This window comes from Pyrenophora tritici-repentis, chromosome 10 (genome assembly GCF_003171515.1).
Source record: "Pyrenophora tritici-repentis strain M4 chromosome 10, whole genome shotgun sequence".
Classification (NCBI taxonomy): Eukaryota; Fungi; Ascomycota; class Dothideomycetes; order Pleosporales; family Pleosporaceae; genus Pyrenophora; species Pyrenophora tritici-repentis.
In genome coordinates this window covers 3024072-3036710 of record NC_089399.1, presented here as the reverse complement: position 1 = coordinate 3036710, position 12639 = coordinate 3024072, and the positions used below count along the sequence as shown (strand labels likewise).

Here is a 12639-nt window from a genome sequence, read left to right as displayed (position 1 = left end):
GCTTATCGGCGGTTGCTGGAGTCTGGTTGATCACCCCACTCTCTCCCGTGGGCCTTGTTCCTATCCGATCGCTTGGGTTCGACGTCGTAACGAGCAATGTAATGGAGCGTGGGTATGGCAGTGACAATGACGATGACACAGGTACATGTCAAAGTATGTGGGCATGGCTTAGGCTTATTAAAGAGGCGTCCATCTGCACCTTATCTCACCGCACATTCATGGCGGCATGCTGCGACGCGGGGATATCGGAGCTATGGCCGAAACGCGTATTTGGCAATGCGACGCGGGCCTTGCAGCTTTCATTCAGCTATATTCGACCTGGTCTCGTCTAAGTCTACATCATACACATGCACCGCTTCCAGACAACTATCCACGCTCACTGCCCCTCAACCTAACGGCTTGGCCGTACTTCTGTAGCTTGGTGATGAGCTGGTCACCCTGCTTGACCACATCCGCATACTGCTTGTTCTTGTCGTCGGGTCGGTTCGTCTCAATGATGCCCTTGACGCGGTCGATTGTGCAGGGTATGCGGTCCGCAGCGATGAATCGAGCAAGGTCCCTGGTTTCGTTAGCAACACATTGGTAGGGTGAATACATGCCACTTACTTGTCGAGGAAGTCGACGGTGACGCCAAAGTCCTTGGCCATGCTCTCCAGACCTACAACACGGTATGATTGCAGGAGCTGCTGGTATCCTCGCAGACGCATCTCACGGACATACCAGCCGCGATGCTCGTACATGTAGCGGTCCTGGCTGAGGAAGTTGGTCTCCACCTCACCCAGAGCGCCGAAGAAGCTCTTGTAGTCGCCCTCGTACAAGCTCTTGACAAGCTTGGACAGCGGTGTGAAGTCTACTGGTACCTCCTTCTCTTGTTGGCCGCCGAGAGTGGTGAGGTTGACGAGTGTCGGTACTGGGGTTGCTGTTGAGCCTGAAGCATCCGCCATCTCTTCGTCACCGGCTGAGGGTCCTGCCGAGGTCTGCCCAGTAATGGCAGAGAGCTTCTCTTCTGAGGTGCCAACAATGGCCTTGATCTCTGGGGCATCTACCACCTTTGACTTGAAGTCTACACGCTTAAGCGACACGGAGCCGGCAAGAATGGCGTAGACGACGAGGTTCGAGTAGCTGCATAGCTCGTAGCTTGTGAACGTAGACAGACTGTCGAGGAGAAGGGGCGCGGCTTGCGAGTGTGATCGGACGGTGAGGTAGTGCAGTCCAGTGTAGGCCTTGAGACGGTTGCGGCGATCCCAATCACCACCGCTCTCTACCAGTGCGCTGGCACGGTCAATCGACTTCTTTGCCAGTATCCTGTCGCCGAAGAAGAGGGCCACGCGTATTATGGCAAGAACGAGGTCAATCTTGGTGCCTAGGATGCCCGTCTTCTCGAAGATGGCCTCGTAGCTGGCAATGGCTTTGTCCTGTATCGATATTAGTCTCCCATTATAATCCACATGGTTTCTCTTCACCTACCTTGTCACCTATGCGGTTGTAGAGCTCTGCTCGCTTTCCCCGCGCAGCTTGCACTTCGGTCTCGCCTGCCTTCTCTTCGGCCTCTTCCTCCTCCTTTTGTATCGCCTCGAGCTCCTTCTCACTATCTGCCTTGAGGCTCTCGTATAGCTTCTCGTCCCATGACAGGGGCACCTCTAATGATGGATTCCGTGTGGCGAGCATAGTCGCTAAGCTCGCTGAAGGTCTCCGGTTTTTGGTCGGCTGCTCAGCGCTGCCCTCGCCTGTTGCATTCAGGACGCCATCGGTGGGATGAGCGAGATAGCGGTAGAGCGGCGCCATCTTGTTCTCGGTGATGGCATCTTGGACCGACTTCAAGGCAGACTGTTTTGCTTGTTTGGAGGCCGAGGGATTCGTGAGCTGGAAGATGTGCTGTGACAGCTGGAGGTCGGGATATTTGGCGAATTGAGGGTCGCCCATTGTGAAGGTTTGCTAGGCGAGTGAAGATTGGGCGTGTGGTGGACAAAGGGTGACGGGGTCTAGTCGTGTGCGATGTTGATATGATGATGGCAGCCACTGCCCGCCGCTCCCAAGTAAAGCTCTCGCACGGCCCCACCGCGGTCGATCAGTACCTGGGACCTGAACCAGAGCTACCCGGCCTCTCAAGGACCGGGACTAGCTGGTCTTTGATTCTCGTCTTTCCTTCAACCTTCTTTTGTTCTCTTCTCCCTGCACTTACTTGGCCAGTTGAACACTGCACAGAGCCTATTTCAACCTTATCAAGTGCAATTACTACAAAAGTCACACGCGTCACCCAAGGCTTCAACATGGCAGGTAACAATCAAAGCAACAAGCGCACTCGCTCGCCCTCGAGATCTCCTTCACGATCACCGCCGCGCCAGCGAAAGCGCCCTGGAGCCGGTGCGCGAGTATCGGCCGCTGACCGCGAGGCTGCCCGAAAGCGCCAGCAGGCAAGGGAGGAAGAGGCAGCTAGGAGGGCACATCAGGAAGCCGCGCAGCGCGGTGTACATGATGTCGTCAAGCAGCACTACAACATGGTGCCAGAGCGCGGCCGTGAATGGCGCAACACAGACAGTAAGATCAAGGGTCTGCGCAGCTTCAACAACTGGGTCAAGTCGTCCATCATTCAAAAATTCATTGGCGACGAGCGGAACCTCAAGATCTTGGACGTTGGGTGCGGAAAGGGCGGCGACTTGGGCAAGTGGGAGAAGTCGCGGAAAGTCGAGCTGTACGTTGGCTGTGATCCTGCCGATGTGTCCATTAAGCAGGCCAAGGACCGATTCGCGCAAATGCAGAAGAAGAACCGACGACTGTTCCATGGCGAGTTCTATGCCAAAGACTGCTTTGGAGAGTGGCTAGGTGACATACCCATCATTAAGGAAGTTGGGATTGACCCCGGTGCCGGCCAGGGCAATGCCATGAGCCAACGCTGGGGTGGTGGAGGCTGGGACATGGTCACGATGATGTTCTGCATGCACTACGCGTTTGAGAGCGAATCCAAGGCCCGAGGTATGCTGCGCAACGTTGCGGGCGCGCTGAAGAAGGGCGGACGCTTCATCGGTTGCATTCCCAACTCGGATATCCTTTCGAACAAGGTCATTGAGCACCACAAAGCCAAGGGCACAGCACTGCCCGAGGTTGTTTCTGGCCTTGATGAGGACGACGACCGGCCTACATTTGCCAGTGACGACGAAGACGACTGGGACCCCGAAAAGAGCCTCGACAGCCCGAAGCCCGCCGACACCGAGCGCGCCAGCGGTGACAAGCCCGAAGCGGCCGACGACAAGCAAAAGGACAAAGCCAAGGAAGAACAAGAGGACGGCGAGGTCGAGGATGAAGGTTTCCAATTTGGCAACAGCATCTACAGCGTCAAGTTCCCGGGCAAGACACCACCAGACGGCACCTTCCGTCCGCCATACGGCTGGAAATACTCATACTGGCTGACGGAAGCCGTCGAGGCGCCTGAATACGTGGTTCCTTGGGAAGCTTTCCGTGCGCTGGCAGAAGACTTCAACCTCGAACTGCAGTACCGCAAGCCTTTCCGGGAGATTTGGGAGGAGCAAAAGGACGACCCCATTCTCGGACCTCTGAGTGAAGTCATGAAGGTGCGAGATCGTAACACAGGTCGATTACTGACTTCGGACGAGGAGTTGGAGGCGGCCGACTTTTACCATGCCTTTTGTTTCTACAAGGTTTAGATTAGTAGCATTATAGGCGTTTGGGGGTATCTGCATGCTTTGGAACTGGGGCTACGTGGGATTGCATGCTTTGAGGCTTTTATGAGGACGTCATCTTCAGCAGTTTCATTATATCTGTACGCCAGTTAGACTCGGAAGCCTGCGCCAAGGTTTCCGCAGACATGATACTCAGGCACACGACTATAAATTTTTTTTTGGCGTTATTGTTGCTTGTAGCTATGTGAAGCTACAACCGAGTGATGCAGTAATCACCGACACCGACGACTACAAAGCAGGTGGGAAACCATGAACCCAAATTCACATGCGCGCAACTCAAAATAGACACGTGATGAATACAAACAGTCGGTGTACGGATAACCGATATACTATTTCACATGCGTCAATGCACAAAGAGAAGAAAACGACACCCGACACCCGTCGCAGTCACGTTTCCACGCTCTTGTGACGTGCGGCCGCATTTACCGAGGTGCGTTCGTAACTTCCGGCAATCATGGGGCGGCAGACCCCAGACCTACAACTCACGCCCGAACTCCTTGCGCTTCCGCACTCGCGCTCCGCACCTTCACCCCGTAACCTTCCTGTCGCCAAAGCATACATACACTCTTTATCACCTAATCCCCATCTCATCAGCCCTTGTGATTGCGAATTGAAGCCGGGATTTTTTTCTGGAACAGGAATAGCTGGGCGATACCACGACTGTTGATAGGAACGCTGTTTTTACTCCATCTCTTCTTCTTGTTCTTCTTTTGAAAGGAAAGATAAAGCAAGAGATCAACCAACAAGATGGTTGCAGACGCTTTGGTTTACCACCCTACGGTATCGCATTACCTCAAGTTTGTCGCGACAACCGGTCCGCCTCCCCCATCTCCATCTCCATCTCCAAACCTCAAACTAACAACCCCTCCCAGTCGGACGCGACAAAGTCCTACGTACCCTGCAATACTTCTCACGCTTCCTAGCATGGTACCTGTATCGCACGAACCGGCCGGCATCCTCGATAGCGCCGTTTGAAGCAACCAAGAAGACATTCGGCCAGACGCGCAAGCTGATGCGCGTGGGCAAGTTTGTCGAGCATTTCAAGGCGGCGGCTGTGGCGAGTGATGCTAAGAGCATGGACCCCGTGTTGAGGTTTACGGCCGTTGGGAGACAGTTGGGATATGCGTTTTATATGCTTTGTGATAATGCTTGTGTGGTGAGTTCATCTCCATTCCCATCCCAAATCCTCCAGTACGAAGTCCAGGAGAAACAGTAACATGTACTGATATCCAACCCCCAGCTCGACGCAACCGCCATCCGCAAATCCTCATTCGCCCCCCGCCTCGCCCGCGAAGGCTACCGTGCCTGGTTCGCCGGCCTCTCCTTCTCCCTCGCCTCAGGCCTCTACTCGTACTATAACCTGCTGCAGCGCCAAAAAACAATCACCCAATCTTCCGACCCCGAGAAGGTGGTCGAGACGAAGAAACTCCAAAAGGAACTCATGGATGTTAGGGTCCAGTTGTTTAGCGATCTTTGTGATCTTACGATCCCCAGCTCCGCGCTCGGTTGGGTCGACTTTGATGATGGGTTTGTGGGGTTGGCGGGTACGACGAGTTCGCTTTTGGGCGTTTGGGGGCAGTGGAGGAAGACTGCTTAGGCGATGGGATGCGTTTGACGAGGGGGTGATGTGGAGGTTGATGGAGGGATGGTGGTGGTGGCGCTGGGATCGTTTGGATTGTTACGGTGTGGTTTTGCGGTTATTATATGGCATGCTTTGTTCTTTTGCTATCTTTGCGCAAAGTCCACACTTCATCATCTTTTTACCACGAGAAAGTGCCTCTCTCCTATCTTCTCCGGTTCTTTACGCTGCACTACTAACTTACATTGCCCTTTTACCCGCCTCTCTCCTTTCCTGGGCCGAACAAACTCCTGAAGACAACACATCCTTTGTTGCTAAAGTACAAGCCTCTTCATCAAATTCTACTCAATTCTATCATTCACGTACATAGTCGACCCAGCGGGATAGCATAGGTAAATGTTTTACTAGGTAGGGGAATTGGACGTAGAGGGGCTGTTGAAGGCTTCCTTGTGCTACATGTGTGTGGAGGTGTAGTGATGAAGATTTAATGATCGGACAGATAAAATAAATGGATAGGAGAGGGAGGAATAGAAGGGGTTTAGTAAGAGTAGAAAGTAAGATATAAGAGAGATGGTAGTTATAGGTGTGTACATAAAAGATAAATTCTCAAAGTCGTAAGGAGAGAACAAGTCCTGAATACATAAAATGCAGAATGAAGCTACACGAGAAAGCATCATTTGTTTCCTCCATTTCTTTCCTTACACGCAGGCAAAGGGGGAAATATAGTCGCGCATTGCGACACCGCACCTTCTCCATCTAAAATAACTGAAGACAGGGAGAGAAGAAGAGAGTCGATGGAGCAAGGAGTGAAGCAAAGGAAAGAGAGTGAGTGAGAGGGATTGTGATATATGGAGTGTGAACGGATGGTTTTAGAGTGTGTTGCTGGATGTGGTGGAATGACAACTGGATAAACCGTATGTATATCAATTGTTCTTCCATAAGTATGCGCGAAAGAGAATGAATTTACAAGATCTCTCTTGTTTTGTACTAGATACCTCTGTTACTATGATAAGTGTAGCTATATCGTATGTTGCTCCGACACAGTATTGTCGCACAAACCTCGAACGAGCTTCTCTTAAATCAGATCATTAATAACTGTCTAGTTTTGTATCATACCTACATCGTTTTACTCGTACACAACTATCCGAAACAAGACCTAAAACTACCCCTCTCTTTCCTCGTATGACATAACCATCCAATCCAAACCTTCAATTATACAGGGTATCCATCACTTCACTAGTTCATAACGGCCACGCATTCAACCTATATACCACAACTCTCGGCTTCTTCCCACGGTTACCAGTACGGCCGCCATCCTTGATAGGCGTGCGCGTTCTAGGATACCGGTGTCTGCTTGGCCAGTCTTGGACTTCTTGAGAACACGGTAGAAGAGGCCGCGACGAGAGTATTGAATGGAAATTGGGTACTTTTAGTCATCATTTGGATGCAATGGCTATGGAGTAAGAATGACGTGAGATGGTAGGTGTCAAAGATGATGCTTTGAAACGAGGGGGTTTCGCCTAGGTGCATCGAGAGGGGTGCGAAATGAGTGACAACGGCACATGCGCAGGACAGCGGATATCTTATTTGGCGTGGATATGATAAGGAATGATGAGAGAAGGTGTTCGATCAGCTTGTCGGCTTACTCTGCTCGTATCATGTGAAACCGTACTGCTACGACGTGGACGTCGCTTCTATACCTTCATTAGGGGTGGGATTGACTTGCGTACGAGGAACCTGACGGCTGAATCCTTCATCGAGATCCGTATTTTCCGAGTCACCTGAAACAACTCGCAAGCAAGATTGCCCACCTCCTTCACGAGCACGGGGAGGAAACAATCTTCTACTCGTCACTTTACACACTCCATCACTCAAACGCTCTCATCCAAACAAACCCGTAATTACAAATAGCCTTACCGTCAGTCCCGACCGCATGGGCACATATCTTGCCCTGTAAAATTCTAGGCGTGAGAGCGACGTCGTCACCCGCGGCGGATATCCCCCTGGCGTTGTTGGCCTAGCGGCGCAAGCTAGCAGAAGTTGCACAGCGCAGGCCTGATCCCTATCGCGAACGGTTCCGGAGCAAGGGCTTGTTTGGGGTATCGCTTGCGCTTGCGGGGTCTAGAGGAAGCTGCATATACCAGCTTCTGGAGAGAAGGTTTCTGCTAATTGCTGCAACAGCACGTTTGGAGCTGCCGTTCGCCGTTAGCAGTGCGACGGTAGCCCGACACGGCTTGGAAGAGAGTGGTGGAAAGCATGTTGAGATAGCGACGGGGTCTGCTCATGATTCAGGGTAAAGGAGGAGGCAGAACATGGAAGCGGGTCTGGGTCTGGGTCTGGAAATCTTGACAGCTTGGAGGAGCCCTATTACGACCTATTACGAGTAAGCACTGCTGGAGTAAGCGTTCGTATAGGGCGGAAAGGTCTGCCCTGCTTCCGCTCGTGTTTGCGCTGCTTTCCGGCAGTGCTTCAGCAATACATGAAGATGGTGTAATCGTGATATGGACGCGGGATTTCCGGCAGGAAAGTTTGCGCGAATGAGAGTGGGGACTCTACGCCTATCGGGTGGCATCCACAAGTCACGTGGGTGATCTTACTGTACCTGAATCTACTGAAGGCTTGGTGTTGTTAAAGCCGCCCATCTAGGCTTTGGCATTGTCCACTCCTCTTTGATTTCGTCACGGTTGATGTTGCTCGTGTTGACCATCATGTGCAAATGTCAGTGGCGCGCGCTCGGCTCCCCAATCCTGGCTTCGATGCGCAAAACAAAGTCTAGATGGGCCAGAAAAAGAAGAAATGTACTACGATCCTGAGTAATGAAGGGGTCAGGCCATGTGGCCGTCAGAGGGTGTTCAGCTATGCATGCGACAAGTAGCAACTGCCCTGTTGATCTCGCATGCAGACATCCTGGAGCGCTATGGTCTCGTCAATGTACGCCAACGGCTTTCTGTCAACACACGCCCTTGCAACGCAACCCTTTCGTTTCACTTTGCTTCTGCCCGCATCACCGCATCCTACCGCAACACGAACTTGGCAGCATTGCGTGCAGGTGGACAAGCGATATGAAGCGCAGGAACACGGCGCGGCACGTGGTTGTTGCTGCGGAGCGGGGCTGCATCTCTTAGATGTCTGCTCCGTTCACCGTGTCATTCAACATGGCCTTTTTCCATGATGCAGCTTGGGCTTCCAACAATTGCATTATAGCACCGACCACTTTGCCCATACAAAACCTTGGAGTATACCTACCGCTTACTATCTCAGCCAGCCTCCATATGGGGAACTGAGGGCGAATGTCGCCATCAGGGTAGTAGTGGGTGTGGTGGGGTTCACGCTACATGCTTCCCTTGAGCGCTTGCCGACATGTGTCCGATGCGTCGGCTCGAATGCGTTTACAAGCCCGAACTGGCCGGCTGGGACTGTCATGGCGAAAAAAGGAGACTTGGCTTGGCTTAGTCAAGACAAGATGGGCGTTTTGCTGGGCACGATTGTCGCGTCATATCCGGTAAAGCACCGCTTGCCATCTCGACCTTCGAGGTAATAAAGTATGAAGCGACTCGTATAACCTCCAGGTTCGCGTGTTACACCTGCGCGGCACCACGCTTTTGACCCTATTGGTTGGCGCTTTAGCAGACGTGCGATGCGGTCCGTTAGTTGGTCACACGGTACCCCCGAGATCCCATCACCACTTTGGCCAGTGAGGATGAAACATTGCCGGCCTGGGGCCCGTCTATAGTTGCTCGCTTCGACCTGATCCCAGCAAAGTCTTGATCCCCGAGTAATACTCCTTCGACGGCCCATCGGTCTTGGAACGAGCTTCCGTGCACTCCAAAACCCTTCCTTAACGCCTCCGGACTATATACGCCACCAACGGGAGTAACCTTTTGGAATGGATTGGATCTTCAACAGGCTCCCTAATGAAAAAAAAATCCCCTTATCAACTGTAGTATTGATCTCTTGCTGCCAGGTATCGCCAGTCTTTCCTTTGTTTTGCGGATAACCGATATTGCCGTAGACCTGTTGCGGGGAACGCGCAAAAGTACAGCGAAAAACAAGGAATTGCATGCGCCTGCACCTTTACCATCTAAACCTAGCCTGAGGAACAGAGTTCCAATCTATCTTGTTTCGGTCACTCTACGATGCAAGACTGTTCTGCGGGGTACCAATCGGACCTGTCTATGTAACCGTTGCCACTACACACGCTCCCCGTCGCCTACCTATGTCACCAAGGCGGCCTCGTCATCCGGACATGCACCAAAGATTACCTCCGTATCGCATTTGTGCTGCTCCAAATCCGCAAACTGCCGGTCATAGTAGTCTTCACTTGGTCGTTTCATTGACAGGCCAAGTCCTTTGTTCCACAATCTTGATTCGAAAATGACGGAAGGTCCCACGTTGACAGGAGAAGCAAACCCTTGTGGAGCGGCGTGGGTATCCATCACACACACTAATAGCAGGGGTGGTCTTGCTCACTATTCGTATTGGTATAAGCTCACCTGCCGCTAGTTGCAGTGCTGCGCGACCCATAATTGATCCTCCATGCGGGACAACAGGGGTTGCACCATGTGTCGTAGGGAGGCGCAACCCATGCAAGCCATGACTTTGTCGTTCGTTTGGGCTGACCCACCTGTAAGAACTTATTAGGTGACTACATCGCCTCTCTCCCGAGAGACCCGAGGAGCCTGGCCTTTGCACAGTAATCAGCGTCTTCCTTTGCTTCGACTTTCAACCTCTGCACAACAGCTGGCGGGCCCGCGTAATGGAGTTTCAGACCAAATAATACCATCAGCTTGCCATCTCTCCGGACTCGCTAGTCGACAACTCATTCATTCGGCCCTTCCACTGCTTCCCCCCCCACGAGAAGCTATCATGAACATCGATGATATCGTGATACCAGATCCAAGAAATCATCCCGAAAATGCGAATCTACCAAACGTCAATCAGCCTGAGACGATACTTGGTGTCACTCTTGCCTTCCTGGTAGGTACATGTTATTATATGACGCCCGCTCAGGCTCACTTACTGATCATGTTTAGGCAATCGCTGTCATCACCTTGAGTCTTCGGATATGGATTCGGATAAGAGACCGACTTTGGGGATGGGATGACTTCTTCGTCATCCTTGCAGGTATTGCGAGTTTCGTTGGAGACATTCTCGTATGCATGAGTATGTGTGGATGATTTACTTTTGACTTGCGATTACTGATGTGTTACAGTGCCTGAAGATGGTTTGGGTCTTCACTTGTGGACGCTCGATCCTGCACATCTGATTGCATACTTCAAGGTACGGCGACCCAATATATACTCAAGAGCTGGGCTAATGTTGATTCCAGCACATCTATTCGACAAACTCTGCATATGCTGCCAGTACTGCACTCATCAAGCTCTCTATCCTATTCCAGTATCTCCGCCTCTTCACTGAAGCTGCACCAAGTGGTAGTTCCACCCAATATCGACTTGCTCGGCGACTTACCTGGGGTCTCATCGCGATATGCGCAGTATGGGGCTGCACCTTCTTCTTGCTAGCGCTCTTCCCCTGCAGGCCCATTGAAAAGAACTGGAACCCGCTTCTCGACGGTAAATGCATTGGTTGGGGTACCAAGGACCCTGACAAGTTCTACGGTATGTTCTTGGGTCATTCCGTCAGCAACTGTATCCTGGATGTTCTGGTTCTCCTCCTTCCAGTTCCTTTCCTGACTACCTTGAGGATTGCTGGTAAAAGCCGCGCGGGATTGATAGGCTTATTTTGTTTGGGTTGCACGTGAGTACTAGCCATGATGAAAGTGGCGTTTCGATACTAACATCTGCTCAGTGTAGTCACAGTTGCTATTGGCCGTATGATTGCCATGTCTGTCAACCGCGCTGGTACCGTACCGGTCCTCGACATGACATACCACACGCCCATCATCTACATCTTCGCCGTTCTTGAAGTCAACTTCGCCATCATCACAGCCTCAATACCCATCTTCTGGCCTGTCATCGCAACACTAGCGTCCAACAAAATCTTCGTTGTCAACGAGGTCGAGATCCACGTCGAACACGTCACGAGGAATGATAGCCTGGACTCCAAGGGCATTAGTCTCGGTGACCGAAAAGGAAGCGGTGCTAGTGGGGACAACAAGCTCGGCCACCTAACGACCATTGCCGACCGCGGCACCAGAAAGTCGAGCGAGAAGGGCCACCACCAGCACAAAACCAGCAATGCCTCGACAGCCCGGTCCATGGGCATCGATATTTCAGGCAACCGTAAGCCCAGCGATGCGTCATCGGTGGGACGCACAATAGGCATGGACCTCACAGGACGCACGAGCCAAGAATCTTCACAACATCTCTACCGCATCCCGAATCAGAGTTCGAAAAGCCTAACACGAAGCGAGAGCGACGACTGGTTTACGGAAATGGACAGGGCAAATTCACGCGGGCAGACGACTACCACAGTCGGAACGACAGACATACCCCTGGAGCACATCAAAGCATGTGATAATAAATAAGCCGATCCTGATATTTTCCCCCACCATGGCCTGCTCGTGTTGGTTGTTGTTTTGTTGATCGGCTGATTGGTGGATGTGCTTGTACCATGCACGGCGGTTTTCGTGTTTGTTAGGTGTGCTTTTGCGTGATGATACCCTTGCAGCCAACCTGCAGCTTTCGTCTTTTTTGTAGTACGTACATACAGTATGTACATGAGCGTAGATAATTGGTAGTTTGCTTTTTACCCCATATCGAACAAGGATGCCCAAAGTTCCCCATCCATCCCATCTTTCGCCTATCCTGCCTGGACTGGTATTTTCAATCTCGGTGTCATGTGGCTTCGGACCGAAAATGACCGCAGATTTGGGTAAGGGAAGAAGCGATAATGTCATCATCCAATACTTATATCGAGCAGAAGTAATGCCGGTGCTAACCGTTTACTTGGTAGGCGGGTTGAGCCCTGCTTACTTTTGTTATTTTATCTTTTTGGGGGGATTTGAGTTCCCGTGGTTCACCCGGTAGTCTTGTGTTCATGGCTGCCCCTTCCCGTCGCTACGACCACCCATCTCTCGATTCGACCGTGCGAGAAAACGGCCAGGGAACGAACGAACCGTCTCTGCTTGTTATCGCAGTCGTCTCCACATAAAACACACCCACTTACCCCTTCACCTCTACCTATAAGTAGCAGTAGTTCCCGACGACGACGATACTGCTGCTATCTTTAGCCCCACTGCTTCATACAGATGCATGCTTGATCCCCGGTCTTATTACGCATTTGCTTTTTCTCTACATAGATCCTGCGAACAAGCCCTGCATCTGCAATCTACCACGTTATTGTTATCTACCACCCGCTCTATATGCAACAAAACAAACCAAAGGATCTTGAAGACAAACA

At 51.7% G+C, this 12639-nt stretch overlaps 4 protein-coding genes across 4 annotated transcripts; 3 read left to right on the top strand and 1 right to left on the bottom strand.

Moving 5' to 3' along the window:
• Positions 1-366: 366 nt before the first annotated feature.
• Positions 367-1923, bottom strand: PtrM4_049830 (RPN7, 26S proteasome regulatory complex component, contains PCI domain protein; the record flags this gene model as incomplete). The annotated part of the gene is made up of 3 exons (XM_001936791.2): positions 367-559; positions 607-1415; positions 1468-1923. 3 exons carry the CDS (start codon positions 1921-1923, stop codon positions 367-369), a joined length of 1458 nt encoding a protein of 485 aa, XP_001936826.1.
• Positions 1924-2270: 347 nt separating this feature from the next.
• Positions 2271-3662, top strand: PtrM4_049820 (mRNA cap methyltransferase; the record flags this gene model as incomplete). Its single annotated transcript, XM_066104832.1, has 2 exons — positions 2271-3222; positions 3304-3662. The coding sequence occupies 2 exons, from the start codon at positions 2271-2273 to the stop codon at positions 3660-3662; spliced, it is 1311 nt and encodes a 436-aa protein (XP_065959396.1).
• Positions 3663-4445: 783 nt separating this feature from the next.
• On the top strand, positions 4446-5295 carry PtrM4_049810 (peroxisomal biogenesis factor 11; the record flags this gene model as incomplete). Its single annotated transcript, XM_001936789.1, has 3 exons — positions 4446-4512; positions 4571-4854; positions 4939-5295. 3 exons carry the CDS (start codon positions 4446-4448, stop codon positions 5293-5295), a joined length of 708 nt encoding a protein of 235 aa, XP_001936824.1.
• A 4848-nt stretch (positions 5296-10143) lies between these two features.
• Positions 10144-11764, top strand: PtrM4_049800 (Herpes-BLLF1 domain containing protein; the record flags this gene model as incomplete). The annotated part of the gene is made up of 5 exons (XM_066104831.1): positions 10144-10254; positions 10311-10440; positions 10490-10557; positions 10607-11034; positions 11086-11764. 5 exons carry the CDS (start codon positions 10144-10146, stop codon positions 11762-11764), a joined length of 1416 nt encoding a protein of 471 aa, XP_065959395.1.
• Positions 11765-12639: the final 875 nt, after the last annotated feature.